Genomic DNA, 21,209 nt, shown 5'->3' on the forward strand with positions numbered 1-21,209 from the left:
CAGGGACCAGCCCTTTCTTTAATTGGGTCAAGCCTCCTTGAGCTTCGGGACACAGATACAGTCTTCGGCGCTGATCCCGCAGTTACTCGGCCTCTCCCCCCGCGCCTCGTAGCAGTGTTGTGTCAGGGGGAAGGGGGGGGGGGGGGGGGGGGGTCTTGTGAAAATTATTTTTTTTAAATAATTTTCCAAACCATTGATTTTCAATGGTTTGGAGAATCCAAACCATTGAAAATGGTTTGGATTCTCCAGATCATTTTCTTGCCCCCCTTTCCTACGTCGCATACTTCCCCCTCTTTGCAAATACCAGCTGATCTTCCAACATCTTATCTCCTTTGTGCAGGAGTGTTTGTAGATAGGCAGAACAACCACTAAAATTCGAAAGTAATTTGTGACTTGAGTAGAAGTTACTCAAAAAAGTAATTAAACCACTAATTGCCGAAAAGAAAATGTAAATGAAAGTTACTAAACTACTCAGAAAAGTAGTTAAACTACAGTACCTTGAGTAGAGTAGTTGAACTACGTAGAAGTCTGGTACAAAGAACGAAGATGAGGTGAGAGCGTCGATCGTCTGGAAGCGTCTCCGCCTGTCCACCCGCTACCCTCGATGCCACGCGACGACTCATGCAATAGTTGTGACTCGTGAGCAACCTCGTTGCTCGTGAGTGGCAATCTCTCTCAAATCTAGGCTCTCTAGTCCAAAACACCGTCGCGTGGCGCCGTCTGGCGACGTATCGACACACCCAGGCCTTCCAGAGCGGACGCGCGCCGGTCGAGTGCGAGGCGAGGGGGTGCAGCCCCCCGAAAGGCGGGCGTTCCGAAAGCGACCGCCAGTCGTTGCCCGGCACGCGCGGACGACGATCGGAGAGGGCCCCACGCATGGCCGAGACGTCGGCGCCGAACCGTACCGCGATGACCACGCGCTCCTGAGCACCTCGCCTGCGCCGGCGGACCAGACGGAGCTTACCAGTCATGGGCACCTCGGACGTTCAGCTACCGTCGTCGAAGACGTCTCCGAGGTCGTCCTGGACGGCCAAGTCGACGTTGCATTTGGGACGCGACATGTCTCCGCCGCCGTTTCCTCCGCAGTCGTCGTACTCGGCGTGGAGCCGCGCGTCCAAAGTGGCCGCCCTGGCGGTGCAGTGGTTCCTCATGGCCGGCCTAGTGACAGTGACCGTGTTGTGCGTGGTGAGGCTGCACCGCCTCGAAGACAGAGTGAGCGTGCTCGAGGAAAAGCTCCGGGCGATGGATGACACGGCGCCCGCCCAGCAACAGGTGAGGTCCCGACCCCGGTGTCCACGCGGTGGAGTTGTCCGATGCGCGCTTGGTGTCTCCGTGATACCAGGCTGATTCTCGATCTTGTTAGCCCTGGCATACGTCACTGAATAGACCCCTTTCGAAAGTCACGTGCCGATTATTGGAATGTGGGAACCACTGCACAATGGTGGAGCAGCTGACTTCGTGGAACGTGCAAGTCATTCTATACACAGAGAACGCCGAAGCGCGGCCAATGCAAGGAGCCGACGAGCCAGTCAGACAGCGCCGATAGTTTAACGTCACTGCGCGCATCACCTTTTTCTGTGGGTGTGTCTTGCCTTCCATTCCAACCAAACGCAACAAGTGTGCCGTGACGTTGAGGTCTTAGCCCGCTATTGTGTAGGGATTCCACAGCTGCCGATACAGAGCAGTCTTTCGAAAAAAGGTCTATTGGTCACGATGCTACACCATATCTTCATGCATGAAGGCGGAGGGGAGACGTTGCGTCTTCTATACTCCGGACATTTGTTCTTCATAGCACGACCCCAAATTAACGCCCCCCCCCCCCCCCCCCCCCATCCCCCTGGTCGCGCCGTCATCTTCCAAACGCTTGTGATGACACTTATGCCGAAAATGCGATTACATATATATATCCATCTCCTGACGAAGCCGACCCTCTCCGCGAAAGTGTCGTAATACATACAATAAACTCCTAGCATACCAACTCTGAAAGTACGGATCTTTGACTTAATATATATATATATATATATCTTGAAGAAAGAAATCGCAGCCCTGGAATAAATGTTACACCTACTTCTAACGACCTCTTGGTGCCTTACCTGATTTTTGTCCGACCACGCTGACGCTTTTGCGTAAGTGCTATCAATTGTCTGTGTCTGAACGCTCGTCAGCGTTCACAACACTGGCAACGAGTTGTGTCGGCTCTGCCCACTTGAGCAGCCAATTGTCATTTTGTGCGTGCTTTCAACAAGTTGCAGTCAGCTGATCATATATCGACATGGTAGTCGCGGTGATCTAGATAAGTAAATAGAAGTAGATTGTCTGCAAAGCTCTACGTATACCCAAGTTTCTACAAAGGGGCACATTTAGAAGACCCTGACTCGCTGAACACATTATTGCTAAGCTTTGAAAAACAGTATACTAAAGATCATAAATAGTTACAGCACTTTCAGTAAGCGTGTGAAGTGCCTAAAACAAAACGTGAGGTTCTTGTCATAGAGGCACGCTTTGACCCGACTCAGTGTAACACTTTCAAAGATGTGGTTGTGTTGTCCCAGCGTTAATCGTTTATTCTTTCTTTATCTATAACAGCGAAGTCGAACCAAAAAGTAATATATATGAGAGTCTGGCATTCGCACCTGTCTACAATGCTACTGGAAACGTGTGCAGAGATGAAAACGTGCTCTATATATACAAATACACAATACAGATACACTAGACGGGGTAGCCTTGACGCTTCTGTCACACTATAATCGCGGACAGCAGGCTCGGATTAAAGTTAAGGCTGTTAGTTGAGCCGGGTGACATCGAATCCTCAAGAAACGATGACTCCGCACGTTCAGGTGCGGTGTTTTGCCACTATAGCTCTTGTTCCCTCTCGAACTTGAAACGAAGTGCCTACATCACATGCCGTCTTCGTTTATGCTTCGCTCTGAAACCTTTCGGCACAGCATTACGAAACTAATGAGGAGAAAAGGTTTATCGTGGAGAGCAAATATTCGCCACGCCAGTTACAATTTCTGCAACGAGAAGGCAATCCAGCTCAAAATAGCGTGAACCAAAACACGTGGAGCACACCAGCCGCCTCCGGCCGGGAACAAAAAAGTAAGATTATTTGTGCTATGCTCGCTCTATGGCTAAGCATTTTGAAGAAACTCCCCTTACGGCTTACCGGACAAGCCGTCCTCATGTATTCCATGATTATGTTCCTGGCCAATTTCACGTAGAAGATCGGTGTCTTTCATCTGAGCAAGAACTTCTGGGTTTCAACTACCTGGGTAATGGAACTGAAGGTTACTTTTTGTCTTTGCTTTTATTTTTTAGAGTTTAGAGACTCGAATTTATTTCGAAATATAAGACGCCAGCTGCTTAGCAGCGGGAGCCCGAGGTTTCTGGGACGTCTGGCATCATTTCGGCCTTTTCATATGTGTGCTAATTAATAGGATAGCTTACCACGTTGTATTAGTTTAAGAAGAACGTTCCACGTGATAAGAACTTGTACGCAATATTATAGAAATCCAAAGTGGCCGTTTTTTAGACTTTGCAATTGTTTTAGTAAATTTTTATTTAGTTTGAATATGGGCCCAATTGAGGCTGGCATTTTATGTTTGTTGCGCCTGCTTTTGCTTAACTCCCAAAGCTTTCTAGTTCCTAAATGTTAATGTATATATATATATATATATATATATATATATATATATATATATATATATATATATATATATATATATATATATATATATTCTCGTTGCTGCTTTGTTTATGTCCACCTTTGTTTTTATTTCATTTGCCTACTTCCCTTCTCCTTAAACGTTTTACAAGACAGTTGCAGAGTTAACTTGGCTCAAAACAAACATCCGCAAGGTATTCGCATCCAGACATGCGCGAACGGACTTCCACAAAACATACTGCTCGAGCAAAAAAAAAAAAAAAAAAGAAGAAAAAAAAAGAATTACCTTGGGCGTTTTTTGTGCCGCAGCTTCAAAGGGGCAAGCCGTGAATCCTGATTAAATTTTAAGGGGATAGCGCGGGCAATAAACGCAAATTAAATGAAAGCAGCATCGCTTTCTTTCAACACCGGCGAGCGTTAAACGAAACCCGACGGGCATCAAAATCTGATTACAAGGCTCACGTATCTATCCTGATTATTAGAGCGTTTTATTATGTATATATATATATATATATATATATATATATATATATATATATTTGTGTGTGTGTGTTTGTGTCTGCGCGTGCGTGCGTGTGTGTGTGCGTGCAATAAAGCTTAAAGACCTGCAACCAAAGACGCGGCAGCTATATACGCTTGATCCCTCGTTTGAAAAATTTGCGCGTTTCACGGCTGGCCTGCAACCGCGCTTCTCCGAAAAAGAAATTGCGCCAATGAATTACTTTAACACGTTTTTGGCGGCCGGCTTCGGTACGCCCTAATTAACGGTTCTTCTCACGCGTACCTATGCCCACTTTTTTAAATATTTTTTTATAAGTGTTATTTTTTATCAAAGGAAACAATAAACGAGATATTTAGTAACGTGCGACGGTTACTCCGTCTTGAATCATGCTCCTCTGGAGAATGTTCGTCCTGTTTTTTGTTTTCTGCCTTCGGCCTTGTCTTCTTGTGCCATTTTTATTTTGTCTGGCACTTCTTTTAGAGCAAGCTTCGCGCATGCTAACCGTGTTTTCGCGGTGGTTCTTTTGGTGAGGAAATAAAACGCGAACGCCAAGACGTGCAGGTGATTCAACTTTTTCGAGAAAGCGCTATAAAAGGAGTTCGGCTTCGCGTTTCCCATTAGAGTCTTTGTTAAGTAGTGCACGCACGAGCAATTACATTTGATTAAAATAAAGAAGAACGAGACAGGAATGCGCATAATGTAATAACCTGGCGGACCTCTTCTCTTGTAGCTTTAAATATTTAACAACGCACCTGCCTTCCTCCCGACGAAAACGTGGCGTTCTTGTATTTCTTTTTTACCAAATCGCAGCTACCATGTCTTTTAAGTAGTGTTGGCGGGAACGCGTTACAAGTAACGGTCTTACGGGCAGCGAGTTACTTTTTTTCGGTTATGTAGTAACGTGCATGTTACTTTTTCAAAACATAAAACGGGTAACGTACTTACGTTACTTATTTCAAGTGACGTGTAACGTAGTTACGTCACTCGTTACTTCTTCCAAATACGTAAAAAAGTTGCACTTATTTTTTTTTTTAGGCGCTTTCTGAGTTTTGGGGCTTTCTGAGTTTTCGGTGTTTTTTTTTTTTTTTTTTTTTTGCGCACTCGTAAGTATTTAGGTGAAGCTTTAGAAAAAAGAAAGTAATCTTTCTGCATGAACATAATGTTTATTGATCGCTTATGCATACCTGTACCGTCTAAACAGTAAAGCGTGGTAGTTGATAATTAAAACAAGTAACACAAAAGTAACGTGCGTTACTTTTTATTGTTAACAGTAATGATAACGCGTTCCTTTTTTTTTTATAGGTAACGTAAGTCCGTAACGCGTCACTTTTATTTGCAAGTAACGCTTAACGTATTTTGTTACTTTTTTCGGTAACGCCTAAAATACTGTTTTTAAGTTCCCGGACTTGTATAATATATAAACCAAAATTTTTTTTTTAATGTTATCTTACCTGAGGTGCTCTAAGAACATATACCTTGAATGTCTCTTCAAGTAACTGAAAACACCTAAACAAGTGTCGTAATATTATAGTATCAATATAATATATTCCCTTTCAAGACTGCATACAAATAATTCATTGATCTGATATTTTATCAGAAGTATAATTTATTAAAAAGAAATTAGATTACGATCCGTATAGTGTACGTATGAGATAGAACAGAGCGTTTTCGATGATAAGTTATGCTCAAACCGCAGCACCTGAGATGGGACAAAACAAATCCTATCAGGCAACATTGTCGGACCCCACGTTTTTGGCTTCGCTTCCAGCGCGAACGTGTGATTGGTCCCGAGTCCGCGACGAACGCTGACTCAATACTCGCGTCCAATACGTGCTCGCCGTGCCCCCTCAAGAGATAACTTTCGCAGCAGCTATTAGATGACAATAGGTGCAGTACACACTCTCGTAAACAGACTATTAGTTAACCTTGGAGAAACACGGGTCAAACTACTGTCATCGTGTAGAGTTTTAACTTCATACGGTTAGCTACTGCCCTGATGTTTCTAATTTGCTTCGTGTACTAATTTCGTTCTATTTGGCATGGCACACTGTCGTTTAAAAAGGTTATTTGAATGTTACCCGACGAATCCGAGCTACAGGCTGTGATACAATTATATAATCAAAATGAAAGTTTTTTTTTTTTTCGGTACGTGATCTTTTTGCGTTTTTAAAACAGTATATCAGGAGATGGGTACATAAAGAGAAGTAATGAGCGCGCATGGTGAATACGACGCAGGAAATAGCGAGGATGGAAACTGGCTCCTATCCCTCGCGGTACGATCAAAAAATGATGAGTGGCAGTGAGTGACAGGTTCAAGAGTGACTCAATAAACTCATAAACACTCACCTCGTATAAAATTAGATTGTATATTAAAACGTGTGTGTTTTACCATCAACCGAAAGGTAAGTATTTGGGAACTTATCTGGTTGTTTGCGGAGCGAAATGTATTAACCACTCACGCAGTCCCAAGTTTAACCTCACTTTACCGCTAAGCGGCGCAGACATTAAATATCCGGACAGTCTAGTTTTATGTATTTTTTGTCTTTAATGTTTACGTTCTGCAGTCGCAGTCAATTGCTATCGATTTTTTTTTCCCCTTCGTTTAATGTTGACATTACGTAGATCCGATGGCTGTTCACCTTAGTTTCTTGAGCCCGAATGTATATTCAGCGGCTCACAGCAGCCGTGGGGTCTGGTGAAGAACGGAGAGAGACCCAACGAAAAACTAAGAACTAAAGCTGGCGACAATCTCTCTTTCTTCGAATTTCTCCGACGGCCAGCCGCTCGGCCAATTAACCCTTTCCTCGCGGTGCCCGGAGGAGCCGGCCGCAGGGTCCGGACACTCTCGGCACGTTCCTGGACCAAACGAATAGCCTCCGTCCGAAATGAGAGACCAGGATCAAACAAACTACAGCGTCTCACCTAGAGAAAACAAACAAACAAACCGGGTTTTTCTTTTTGTTGCAAAAATAAAGGACGCACCGCCGAACGTTCAGTCTTCGCCCATATGTAGCGCAAGCGGTTCGGACCAGATGTCAAAGTTGTTTCAGAGTTTTCTGTTAACTAAATCAAAAAAGTTAAAAGCCATTTTCAGAAATTCTTCAACGCGAAAAGGCAATCCAAAAAAATCCCATAAAAAAAAAAGAAAGAAAGCGTGGGGTATAGCGGGAACAGGTTTCCCATTTTCCCATTGAAACATTCAAAAATCCTTTTTTTTTTTAATCTTTCGAATAAGAGAACGGCCATTTTTGAAACTTTGGCATCTGGTCCGGAACGCTATCGCTACGTTTGGGCAGAGACTGAGCGCGCGGCGGTCAATACATGTATATTCGCGGTAACTTTTTTGCTTATTTTTTTTAAGGAGACGTTGTACGGCAAATCACGTACGCGGACTATTTGTTGATTTTTTTTTTTAATTTTTTTTAAAGCATTATGTAGTCTGAAAACTCCGGTTGATATGATGAAAACACAATAATGGCTGCCGTAGAGTAAATATGTGTACCTTTTTTTTTCTGTCCGTCTTGGTTTGGGTTATATTTGTGCGGAAACCTTTGTACAGTTATAAATATGAAACTTGTAGCCGTATAGTGGGTATGGGACGCGTCTCTAACATAACCCCCCCCCCCCCCCCCCACACACACACACACACACACACACACTATTTACGAAGCCCATCCAGCGATCTGTTTCAGGTACCCTACACCCGCGTATGGCAATTGTGTGTAACTGCTTGCATAGAGGTTGAACTGTCCCGCGGGTCTAGATTTTCGAAGCCGTATCTAAACCGTTTAACTAACATTAGAAAAAAAATAATGTAAAAAAATAACGAGCAAATATTGCCTCCCCCCCGTCTGTTTCTTCTTTTGTTTAGCAACACCCTCAGCAGCGCCATCTTTCGGTTAGCCCCGGCAGTCTTCCGGTCCGCGTATATTTCCTAGTTTCTTGCTCTTCGTGCTTTCACCGTAAGAGTGAATTACGTCTTACATTGCTAGAAGCGACCATTCCCATAAGAGGGCGCGTAGATTGGAGTCCGAAAATGCTGCAAAAAGCCGCCGTCTAGTTCGGAACCGGAAGTGTACGCGAGAAAGGGCGAATACCAGAGGTTGAGCCACATTCGTAGTATTCATCAACGCCTTTCGGACGACCTGCTCTCACTTTTACATACAGTATTCTTCGTTCACTGAACCGCTCTATACACTCTTGAGTTTCCCTGGAGAAGCAGTTACTTCCGGTAGTGATGCAAAACTATCGAAAAATTGACTGTCGATACTATCGATAGGTGTTTCCGAAACTATCGATAGTTGGCTATCAATAGTACCATCGAAAGTATTATTGATAGTTTACTATCGATAGTACCATCGATAGTATTATCGATAATTGACTATCAATAGTACTTGCGATGGTGCAATCGATAGTTGGCTTTTAGCCGACTATCCATACTATCGAAAGTCAGTCATCCAAAAATGGAATGACGACGGATATGTAGGGGCAGACAACGCGTGGTTTTGGGAGAAACATGAAACTGAAAGGGAACCAAACATAGTCGCATTCGGTCTCCTAGTTTTCTTGCGAACATATTTTGCATATTCATGGGGTTCAGGTGAAAACACACTTTAGTACGCCCGCATTTGTAAAACTATTAAGTATATTCAGAATTTTTATTTTCGTCTTGGAGCTAAGGAAAACACTCGCTGAAGACATTTAGCATGAGGGTGTTCACATGTTTGTTTCACGCTTGTGTGACCAAAACCGCCTTGTCAGTCAGGTGGCTTTGGTCGCCTTTTGCGCCAGCATTCCGGACTTCTAGTCTAAAAGAAGAAACAGTAAACAATGATTCAGTGATATATATTCCTTTTCATAGCCTTGACCTCTGACAGGTGAAAATGAGTACTCTGCTGGGGATCATAATTAGTTTGTCTTCTGATTACGATTTTTAGCGAATTTCCGAAAATCGGAAATTAGCTGTTCACGAAAGCACTTACGTTGTATGCCATGATATGTTGCCACTCTTTGTTTGGTTCTATTTGGGCAAAGTTTATTAACAATGGCGCAAATATTTACCTGTTGGTATAAGAAAAAAATACAGAAGCCGTCACTTAATCTATAAATAAATATATTTGAATCAACAAATATAACGTAGATTTTTTGTGCAGACTTCAAATTGAACATTAGCAGATAAAACGCTTATATATATAAAAAAAAACATAGTTACTTATGCTTTTAGTTTTTCCATTCTTTAAATACTAACTTTGGGAACATAACGTTAACTGGATCAAAAATAAACGAAAAATAATTCTTGGGATCTAAGTAACGATATTGCTGGCAATGAGGCATTATTTCAGTGAAGAAGGCTTGCGAATCCGAAAGGCAATATTGTTTCTTTTCTTTCTCGCAACCTCTTTGTTTCGAACATACGCCACACCTATCTTTTTCTCGGGGTAAAAGTCATGTCCCCCATACTTGCGCTTTCGATCACCATCGCCACCATTACATTCAAGCAGGGTTATGGATTTATGCAAGACATATATAGTTCACTAATCAGGCACGACAGGGAAATCCATTTTTTTTAATTGAGCTCTTAGAAAGCAAAAAGCACATCTAAAAAAAAAAAAAAAAACATATAAAAAGTTTGTGAATGTATTGAGTTGATATCTTTTATTCATAGTTTTTTAATAACATACAATAAATATTTTAAATAGTTTACTGTCAATAGTTTTTCAGGAAGATTTCTACCGTTTTGTAATTGTTTTCCAATAGGTCGACTGTTCCTCGATCATTCCTTAACTGCAGTTGCGTTTTTCTCCGAGCTACACGACATTTCCTAGGCGTTCTTCGTACGTCACCTAATAAAACCCCATTGATAGCACTACGATAGTTGGATAATAGCAACTCCAACGGCCCCATAGATGGCGGGGCGGTAGTTTCAAAATGGCGGAAGAGACGGGGATTGATTCTCCAGGATTTCCCATGCCTACTCGCTGACGCCGGTCAGTGCGCTAAAAATAATTTATTTGCCTACAGATGCGAAATGGTCAGGGCAGAAGCGTATTAAGGGTGACGGAGATGTTGATATGCGTTAGGAAAACGAGCATGATATTTAAAAGTTGCCGTAAGCCTCAACTTGTGTAAGCTTTCTGGAAAGCGAGCGCGTTTCGGGCACCGGTCACGTCACTGTTTGTGGCGAATATTTTTGAGGGTGATGAAGACATCGGTGACGTTTGCGCTTTGTCTGGCCATTAGTGCTCTAAAGGTGAGCCGCGCATGTTGACCGTCCAGCGTGACCGTTCAGCTCCAGAAGAGCAGCGTTTACAGTATTGATGTCTTCTTGTCACAGGTTTACAAGTCGCTGTTCACCGTCGCGACGGTTTTTAGTGTATTGCAACACGACTGCGCTATGGTTACTAATAGGAAGTTTGAGGATAGCGTGACAGCAGGCTACCGTACGGTGCAGCATTGCAGCCGGAAGCTCGCGCTGCGCCTTTGAAGCATAATTTTCATCGCGCGCCAGGAGTGTTGCCGTGCTCACGGTAGCCTGAGGTAACGCTATGCTAAAACTGCCTATTAACGTCATCGGCGTGTTAAAGGGTTTTATTTATTGGTCTATTAAAATAAATACTTTAATATACTGTACATTTGTGTACCGTGTTGTTTGCAACGTTACGACCCACCTCGCCAAAACTGCTCGTTCTAAGTTCTCTTCACGGACGGCTGGCTAACACAGACGCGCTTAAAATGCTTCGAGCATTTCTTCATTTCCTTTTGCAGTTACCTGAAAGCAAGTACGCGGATTTCGTCTTTCCAAAGTGCTCGGAGGAAATGGTTATGTTCCTTGTAACGGCCTTAAAACGCGAACACATTCCCGATGTCTAATGCTGGACACACCGTTGCGCGACCAGTTTTCTTCTACTTAGGGCAAAGGATAGACCTTTCGTAGACTGTGCGCTAGAGCTCTACACTACTAGCGGGAGCGTGTGCCTTAACAGATTGCGCTGGCGACCACAAGATCCAGAAATCCTCAGCATATGCGATATACGAAAAGTCCCTAATGAAATTAGACATTCCGGTCCCTTCGTACAACGCTTTTGCGAGGCGAAACACAACAGTACCTATCTTAGCACACTCACTTTTTTTCATTAAAACTGCTTCACGCACGAGCACGCCGACGAGAGCCATGCGGTAATAGCAACACCGAGGCGCCAAGGTCGAAAATCCCTGCCACCGTCTCTGCGTCGCCGCCGCCGCCCATCCCGGCTCCTCTGGTTCTTTTTTCGTCCGCGAGAGGGCTAGCGGTGGGCTGGAGTTCCGAATAAACAATTTTGCGAAAGTCGGCTATTGATAGAACGCTATCGAGTTTCACGATAGTCGATTATCGATAGTTTTACGATATTGATTTTAGTATTGATTGTCTCAATAGCGCTATCGATAGTTAAATTTTGCTTCCCCTATATATCTATAGTTTTGCATCACTAACTTCCGGTGAAATACGCGTCTCTCTCCTTATTCTTTAATGTTGTTAAATAGTATACAGCACCTGACCGTTCTAGCCCACGGAAATCTCCCAAACCTGATTATATGCTTATTTATGAACTGTCTCTAGTTATAGTCTGCCGTGGCGGCCACTTCTTTCTTGCGAATTGCAATTCTTCCGTACGTACCGAAATGTTCGCACCCAGAAAAGCTTGGTCTGGTCCACGTACCCCGACATATGCATTTGCGAAGGCAACAATGGAAAATAGCAATAATTGTGCTGTATGTATGTTGACAGAGCCGGAAGCTAGTCAGCCCCAACGGGCGTCTGGTGTCGCGGCTGTAGATGATACATTTAGCCAGTGCAGGACAACCGGCAGCCTGGGGTTTTTAACGTGGTCCGCGCAGTAGCGACACACGACCTCACGCCGGCTGGTACGATGCTCATCCAGGTCGAAACGGGCAGGTGTACGGATTGAGCACAGGATCCCTGCGTTCTGCAGTACGAGCTTTCGCTACGCTTGCTCCGAGCTGAGGTGCGTTAACCCTTCCGACCACCGATGCACTAATGGACACATTTGTTCATTCATTCAGGCGAAAAAGGCCGACGTGATGTGATGTCCCCAAATCGCGTGAGTTTGTTCGACATGCCCGTCCAATTTACTCGGCCCGTCTGCGAGTGTGTGTGTGTGTGTGAATGTACGCGAGAGTGGAGAGAGAGGGGGGACAGGGGCGGGGGGGGGGGGGGGGGGGCGATTACGCTTCGCCAGTTCCCAAATTCAGACTGCGCCTGGCGCATGCAAATTGGTCTGTGGGACCGCGTCGTTTTAATGCAAAGCACGTTTCGCGGGGACTTCCCCAAATCCGTCGCTCACTACGGACCCTGACCAGGCACCCGAGTCGTCGCCCGACCGCACGGCGCTGCAGAAGTACGCCAGACGGCGGGAACTGTACTAATGGCCATACATACGATGCGGGAGTTCTGCGTTTAGTTTTATTATTTTTTTTTTCGTTTTATCCGTGTGTCATTTTGCAGGAACAATTGCAGTCCCGTTTGTGGTATATCGTAGCCAGGAGGTCGCCTATTGTTTAAGCGGTAACGCTATTCAGCCCCACCCCGCTCTCGCGCGCGAGTTGGGAGGAGACGGTTTCGGGATTTAAATTTCGTTCGCGATAAAGAGAACGAGTTTGGCCGCGATTCCGCGGGACGAGACGGATTCTTTAGGCCTTCCCTTTCACCTGACGGTGGACCGCAGCTGACGCCCTACGAGCCATCCAGTCGATCCAGTGCTGTGGGTGCATAGCACGTGACGACGCTTCCCGCTCGTCGCCGTGCCCTTCCCGTTGGGCACGTGACACTCACGCGGCATGGGATTGGCCTCGATGACTCGTATACGTCCTCTGCTGTTCATCGTAAGCTGGTGGCGAAGCGTAGGCGAGAAGACGCTGGTGATTTGAAGGCGTCTGTTCGCGCGTAAATCTTCCAATTATTCAAATGCTTTCGCAGAGTTCGAATAGTGCCGACCTCCGCGAGCGCCGAGAGCCACCCTTCTTCCTTTTGTCGTGGGTTTTATCTCGCTTTCTCGTCGGTGAATGTGCCCTCTTCCTATCGCAAAGGGAAGAAGCTCACCAAGCCACGGAACGCGGAAGGGCATAAAGACTTTCGCCGCGGCATCCGTTTACTGAACAAATGTAAGCGTTTTCTTCGAAGCTTCTCACAGTGGTGTTGCGATGAATCCTTTCTGTCTTCATTCTGGTCTCGCGTAATTTGATGACGTCTTTGAAGTGCCCTCCTCCGTCGCACAGAAAATGCTAACTTTCCTTTCCCGCTTGGTGGCTTAATGTTGAACCACTCCAATATGGTGAAACTCGATAGTTTGTTGACGAAGCCAATTTTCTGCATAAGACATTACACGAGGAACTGCCATTTGCATTCGAATGGAGTTCATGTTTCGCCTTCCATTAGTGTTCTTTCTTTTAGCAGCTTTTTTGGGCTCACTTTTTTTTTTTTTTTTTTTATATGCGGAGCATCTCTTGCTCGGGCCTATGTCCCGCGGCGTCGTAGTTCGCACTCACACTACGCATGCGCAACTCTCCTCCTTCCCTCTCTCCTACAGCTGCGCGTTACCCTCTCCGCTCTCTCTTTCTACCAGCTGCGTGCACTTCGCGTGCGTTCGCTTATATTTACACCGCGCGCGCGCATGCGCAACTCTCCTCCCCTAGTCTCCTCTCCTTCAAGTGTGAATATAGGCAGCGGTAGCGCGCTGCGCGCGTTCAGTTCACCGCTGTTGACTCCACTTCACTCCGTTCTTCCGATGAAGTGTGATGGAAGCAACAGTCCCGTCAGTTAGTGGGTTGGCGCAAGCAAGCGTCAGAACCACCCCACAAACTAACAGGAACGCTACGTCCACTGAAGACAAAGCTGCGCAGCGAAGGGCACGCGACGCTGAGCGCAAACGCTTGAGGCGAGCGGCAGACCCTGAACTACGACAACGTGAAGCAGCGGCGGTTCGAGAACGTCGAGCAGCAGAACCTGAGGTTCGGGACCGTGAAGTTCAACAACGTTACTAACACCGTTAATAACACCGTTAGTAACGATCCGCGATGCTCCGCATCACCTTACGGTTCCCCTCGGGAAGATGGTGTAATTTTTTTTCTGATCACTTTCTTATTTCTGAATGCTTCTCACTCCTGTACCTTCCCTCTCACACATTTGGATCACCTCCCTTTCGAACGTGCAACGAGCGGAGCCATATATTTTTTTTTCTCAGACATTTTTATTTTCTCTATAGCCTCGGTGTTTAGGACAGGTGGAATTCCTACCATGCAAAAGGTCGTCGTGGTACGTCAACCTTTAACGTCGACTCCCGGAATACAATTTTCTTTTATGTAAAAGCTACAGATACGCCGAGGCGCCTTCCCTCTGACAGCGACCCGTCACCGCACTCTTTCAAACTCGGTATGCCAATACCAAAAAAGCGAACTCGCGCGCCAAAGAAGACAAAATCCCACTCAAAAGACAAAAACAAACCCCATGGAACGTTGTAAATGTCGACCCGCGCAGTAGTCGCGTAATTTAGCCAGTGCTGTACTACTGCCCGGGGGTCTTTAGCACGCATCACCCAGGATAGCCGTTATACCACCGAAAGCCCGATGCTCATCCATATGGGCGAGACCACAGCCATTCGTCCTCTCGTGCCTCGGCGCTCTCTCTCCGAGGCAAGGCAGGAAGTCGGGGTTCTTGTGAATGGCCCTCGCGATGAATGGTCGCCGTCCACGAACTTCGCCATCGGGCCGAGGGGCTTTCATCATCATCCCCCGCGTCGGAAGCGAGGCTCCGTCTGCGCGTGAGACTCCAACCCGGCCACAAAGGAGGACCACGTGACAAGCGGGCTCTTCATTAGGGCCCCGCTGCGATTGGTCCTCGGACCCCAACGTCCCGGAAACCAATTGACTCCCGACGACGAGTCGATCATATAGGTCTTCGGTGACGGGAGACGCGATTGAAGTGTCCCGCAGGGGCTGGGGAAATATTGGTCGCGATGGTGGGGGTTTGAAGGGGTCGTCCGCGAACGTGTCGCCGCCGCTGGTTCGTCGTGGCCGTGGGAATTCTTTCCGCGCAGCTGATAGACTTGGGCTCTGTCAATCCGCCGCGGTTATGTTCCATCTCTTTTTTTTTGTCGCGCGAGGAAATAATGTGAGGTGCTTGGGTCATTGAGCAGGAGTCGCAGGACCTGGGCCGTCTTCAACGACCGCTTTCTTTGGTCGCGAGACGGGACCCGGCTTCTTCGAGTCTGTCTATCGAGATTGGACAGCTTCCAATTTTCCAAACTTCTGAATCGAAAAGTAAAAATAGTATACGTATCGGTTCTTTCACTACAAATTGAGAAGCAGAACCCGTCGTATTAGTTCTAGCGAGAAAAACACTTAAAAAAGAATATGCTTTTTTTATTTTATTTTTATGCCAGTTTTTTTTGTTGTGTTTTGTTGTTTAGAGAACACATTTTTGCGTTTAAGAAGCGTATAAGCGTAATTCTGACTTGTTTTTACAAGAGCTGTTTGTAAAAACGTGCCTGTCCGTGTTTTTCTTTTCTTTTTTTTTTGTAGAAAAGTGATTTATGTGGCTAAGGGACGGCTAATCTGCTCAGTCACGTTAGCGGAGGCTGAAGACATAGGGGTCGTACGCCTCAGAAGAAGCAAAATTGAAAAAGAGAAAAACAAATACCGCTGCAGCCAATAGCAGCCTCGCAACCGAATGTAGTCAAGAAAAATCCTGTAATGCCCTAGCTAAAATCATTAAAAAAAGTTTTGTTTTACATATTACAATTTTTTTTTTTGTATTGGTTTTCTTCATAATGAATTGGCCGGAGGAAGTTCCGAGGAATAAATATATTCGGACTTTTTTTTAAATACAGATTGTGTCAAATGGCTGGCATCTAACCGTATTACCCATATCCAGTATCCGTGCAACCAGTGACGGAAGTCGAAAGGCCGACTGCCGCCCGAGCGCTGAGGTAGCGCTCATCTCATTGATTCTGCACCTTGGCAACCGAACCCCTACCTCGAATGCCTCCGTGTTACCCCTGGCGAGAGGAAAACTCCACGTGTTTATACATATATAGCGGCGCTTTGCTTCGTAAAACGCGCGCACTCCGGCCTTCCCCAGAAAAAGAGCGCAAAAGAGAACGACAGAAAAGCAGAAACAACAAAAACCTTAGGCCATATGCTTAAGGCCCTCTCACACACTTGTGACTTCTTAGGACCGTGCGCTTTGAAACCTCTTAAAGGGGCCCTGCAAGGACTTTTTTACGGAGCCTGAGCGCACTGAACGTAGTAACCTAATGAAACTTGTATTTTCTCGAATTTCGCTTTATTTTAAAAGTTATTGTCAAATTAAAATTACAAAAACAGGCAAAAAATAACCTCCTTCATGACGTCCTTGATCGCTCGAGTGGCCGTGAACTAGAAGATTGGTAGTGAGCTCAGCGAGCGCTCACGGCTGCCGGACTCCGTGTCGACGGCTCGACAGGGCGCCACTAAAGCATGTTCTGGATCGGCTGTATGAAGCGGGCAGCCCGGGCGTCTCGCATTGCATTTGCTGCGCGATTAAACACTAATTCGGCATGACACTTCATTGGCCACAAACGACCGCAAACACGGGGTAAAGTTCAGTTCATAACGGGAGCCACTTCGCGTTGCCATACCGCCAAACGGCCAAACCGCAAGCCAAACGCTCGCCGAAGGCCTTCGGAACGCTCGGAACCGGTCAGATCCTCGAGCCCATATACGACTGCAGCGCCGCCACGTACATCGGGGACCTTTCTACGCTCGCCGCTTGTCGGTGCCTGATACCACTACCCCTTTCTAGCCTTTTCTACCGCTTGGTGGCGGGTATGTCGACGGGTCATTTCTTGTTTCTGTACTTTATAAACTGCATTTGTTTCTTTTCTGATCTAAAATACTGAACATAAACTACTTTCATAAATAACTGAAACGGTTTGCGCCACTTATATTTTGTATTTCGACTAAAAAGAAGCTTTTAGCAGCTCTGACCAGTAGTAAGCGCACGACCAAAGACTTCACATATCGCGCACTTTCGGCACTGCGGGTCGCCCCCGTAGGTGAAGGAGGTTTCCCCGTCGTCCGGTGAAAATATGACGCACTGATATTTAGTTACTCTCTCCGTGCCTGCTGGCTTGCTCGAACCCCAAGAGACGTGGAAACCGCAAAAAAGTAGACGCTTAAATATGATTGCAGGGCCCCTTTAAAATCTCTTACGACGCGACCAGAGCCATATATAGGGGAAGAGCCTGGACGTCTACTGTCTTGGGTGATCTCTGGGAGCACCTTCGCTCCTTCAAGAGTCCGTTTTTTAGAACCGACGTCAGGCCTAGCAACCGCCTAACAACTGAAAACACCGCGGGAATTAACGGCGCGGGCCTGTACACCATTACCGACCCCAGGACATCGCGGGCGCAAGCTGGATCGCATGGTATCCTGCATACAGACCCCTGTTTGTAGGTTTTCTGATGAGCAAATGGTCGGTTGTTATGTGGTTGGATGTTCCGATGACAGCTGTCACGGTTTTCGTTTTTTTTTTTTTTATTATTCTAAAAAAAAAAAAAAAAGGCGCAAAATATGTTTGAATAAAATCAAGCTCGACAATTGTGGACGCCCACGGAAGGCTCCCGTCTTTGTGAAGCCCATACATTTCACTGTCATCATAACCGCGAATGGAGGTCTGTGACGTCATTTTTGTTGCGTGTGCTCGCGCACATCGGCGGCTGCTGGCTGGGGGAAAGAACGTGCGCCACTTATTATGGACACTAAATTCCTTGGTTCAGTTAACAGCGCCGCTGTTAGATTTATAAACGACCATACCTCAAAGTACGTACACCCGTGAGCAAAATGAAGGTGAAAAACCCTCTTCTTGTTTCTGACGCTCCTGCAAGTTTTGGAACAAGCTCTGTTCCAGAAGAGGGCTAGAACGCAAAGTTTAAACCCCACGCCACGTACCATTTCAGACGTTGAGAGTTAATATAACTTTAGGGAGCCGCAAAACAGGCAAGAAACCAGGTAGGTGTTCACCTTCATATTGCCGGCGGGTGAACATCTGACCTCGCAAATACCGCGAAAACCTTCGCTCGAGTGAAATGCAGTTCCAGTATCACCGCATAGATGGCGCCAGCATGCCAGTCTATTCTCTCGTCGGAAGAAATTTAAAGGGGTTTAAAGGCACTCGGTCCTACGGAGTTACAAGTGTGGGAACGGACCTTTAGGCGTACTCAGTTTTGCGCGCTTCTCCACTAGGCGCCGTAAAGCACCTTGATTTAAGAAAGGGAGCAACTAAAACTAGAGAGAAAGAGGGGGAGAGAGAGAGAGAGAGTGTGAAAAAGAGAGAGATTGCAATTTCATGGCGGATGCCTCCTGAAATTCCTGGGCAAATTGCCGCAAGCGCGCATGCGTTGCATTGTCATGGGTCAAGGAGAAAAGCGGGCGAAGAGACAGAGACGCATGCTGACGATCATCAACGCTTTCATCCTCTTTACGCAGCTCATATTGCCAACACGGTCCACAAATAACGTGACCATGATCGAGGAGTTGGAAGAACTCTGCAACCCATAGGCACACCACGGCGATGCCGGGTTCTCATTGTTTGCTGCTTTCCTCACGCTCGGTCTATACTGCGTCTCACAGTCCGACATCCCCGGAGAACTTCGCATTTACGGAGTCACTGCAGAGGATCACACTCACAAATAAGACATCCACGAGCGCTCACGCGCTTATTGTTCACGACAAGAAGGCTGCGAGGTCAGCCGTTGGGGTGGCAGAGGAGTCATCTTCGAGTGCCGCTTGCGGCCGCGTCCACAACAACCCCCGGGCCGTCTACCTCGGCGGCCCTGCATAGTCCGTCCCAAACCGCAAACAAAGAGCCAACAATCGCGCGTCCACCTCAGCCAGGCAAGGTGCCGCTCTGAACGGGTGGAAGGATAGCAGGCACGACGCCGCTCGCGGACCGCGTTCTACGACTTCGGCCAGACTGATGCGGATAATACTTGCGTCATCAAGTCTCCACATATGTACACAGTTTCTACACACTAGCACGTCACATTTTGTGTTACCACTGCCTTTGCCACGCAAGTACTGAAACGGGGCTATATATATTTTAGTTATACTTAAAAAAGAAGGCACCGCCCCTCCCCCCCTACCATGGCCACCTGCCATTGCGGTCTCTCTAGAATCGCTTGGATGAAGAAATATTGTTTAGAAACATTACTTTCTAGTTATCTCTTCCTCCCTACATAAAATTCCTGATAAATTATATCACAGCCATTTTACCTTTTAGAATGGTTGACGTGATATTACGATAAAAAGTGTCACCAATAATGCAACGTACAAAAACTGTAGCACATACTTCGTTATAGATCGAGAACCCCATTTATGTGAAACATAATCGACAAGACTAGAAAAAACGGGAGCTTTTTTTTTTTTAACTTTCGTACGGACCTAATCAAGATGTAGGGCGCAAATTAATAGTCTTCCTTTGTTGAAAAGACGTCTACGCGGTGCAGGGTAAGAAACGGGTAGTCTTTCTTGTCCCTCAGAGTTCTTAACAAAACAAAGTCGATAAATATGAACCGTCCACAACTCTCAATTTTAAGAGAAATATTAACTGAGCATCGAGCGGACCCATTACGAATCCAGCTATAACGTCTTTAGACGAATGTTCCACTCCGAATGTGATCATTCGAACAAACGATATCCTCCAAAGCGCTCTGCACAAATGAAGTGACTTTCCCACGTGTATGCGGGCGCGTGCACTTATCTCGGTTGTCTCGATCGTTTCGCCATTCCGTGCCCGCGTCCCCGCCCCACCCTGCGATGGTACAGCCGTGAGAGATAGTCGGGTCTGCGGACAAGACGAACTCGAGGAGGGAGTGTGCAGCCGCGATGGAGCGAGCACCACTGAGAGCGGCTAACGACCGTCGACGAGATATCAAGCGCCCATCTCCGTGTAGTGTCACGAGAAGCGGGAGGCGCACAATGGCAGTTTTAGAGATTGGGTTATAAATCCTGGCCCGGGGTCCCGATAAGGAAGCGGGCTCAGACAATTTGGCCGAGGTGGACGGAGTTCTTGGGGGCGCGCGGGTGCTCAGGCGCTCGGCAGTCACACTTAGGGAGACCATTTCGGTCCACGATGGCGGTTCGTTAGGGTTTCTCCTGCATGGACGGCGATTAAGTTTCGTCCGATGATCTCTTTGGGAGGCAGTAATACGATTGGCAGTACCCGATTTCTACGACCACGGAATGAGAAACAAGGGGCGGTTATAACCTGACCGTGCTTTTTATGGAAGAAAAATGGATCATTATTTCTTAGTAGTTTCTCTTTATGCTGTCTGAAGTTTAACATGATTGGTAGGAGGGCACCTGATTATGTACATTAGCTCAAGACTTACGTGCTCTTTTTGCGCGAGTGTTCCTTTTTTTTTTTCCAGGCACCTTGAATGTATGCTTAAGCTCAAGACTTAACGTGTTTTCTTTAAGCCAGTTTTTCTCCGAGTAAAATACTCCGCTGACCTGTTGTATCGCACCCTCGAATTTGATAGCACAACGAATACCTTGAGCTTTCCACCTCAATTCTAGTGCTGCTACTTAGTATATAAAAAGAGGGGCCCATTATGGAAGCATTAACCGCCATTTCTCACTATTAAAAATGTCGTCCTGAATATAATAGGGTTCTTTGACCATACCTTTTATTCATCCAATAACAGCGTTTCATTATTTAATTTAAAAAAAAAGATTACTTTCTTGCAACTCTAGCTTCGATTCTTTCGCCATAGCGTTGTCACTTGCAGATCAGCACGCACCACACCAGGGGAGTAGCCGGGAAGGGGGGGGGGGGGCTTATCGGGATTCAGCCCCCCCTCCTTCCCGAAATCCAGCCGACCCTATAATATACACATGCGTTTTGACCCACCCCCTCTCCCTCTCCGCGCGCCAAGTCATGAACATCCCTGCCACCCCCCCCCCCCCCCTCAAAAAAAAAAAAAAATAATAATAATTTCTGGCTACGCC

General features: G+C 46.3%; 1 protein-coding gene across 10 annotated transcripts in view; it reads left to right on the plus strand.

Annotated features, from left to right (window-relative positions):
- Positions 1-828: 828 nt before the first annotated feature.
- Positions 829-21,209, plus strand: part of LOC8028448 (collagen alpha chain CG42342) — a 420,040-nt gene continuing 399,659 nt past the window's right edge. For 6 of the 10 annotated variants that reach the window (XM_040503852.2, XM_040503854.2, XM_042292412.1 and 3 more), the window contains exon 1: positions 830-1,272. In XM_040503852.2, the coding sequence (XP_040359786.1) occupies positions 970-1,272 (303 nt within the window). In that variant the 5' untranslated portion in view covers positions 830-969. Of the gene's footprint in view, positions 1,273-21,209 lie in introns of all 10 variants that reach the window. The other 4 variants (XM_042292410.1, XM_040503853.2, XM_040503858.2 and 1 more) reach the window with 3 other exon arrangements.

Source organism: Ixodes scapularis, unplaced genomic scaffold, assembly GCF_016920785.2.
Source record: "Ixodes scapularis isolate PalLabHiFi unplaced genomic scaffold, ASM1692078v2 PGA_scaffold3__209_contigs__length_174095766, whole genome shotgun sequence".
Lineage (NCBI taxonomy): Eukaryota > Metazoa > Arthropoda > Arachnida > Ixodida > Ixodidae > Ixodes > Ixodes scapularis.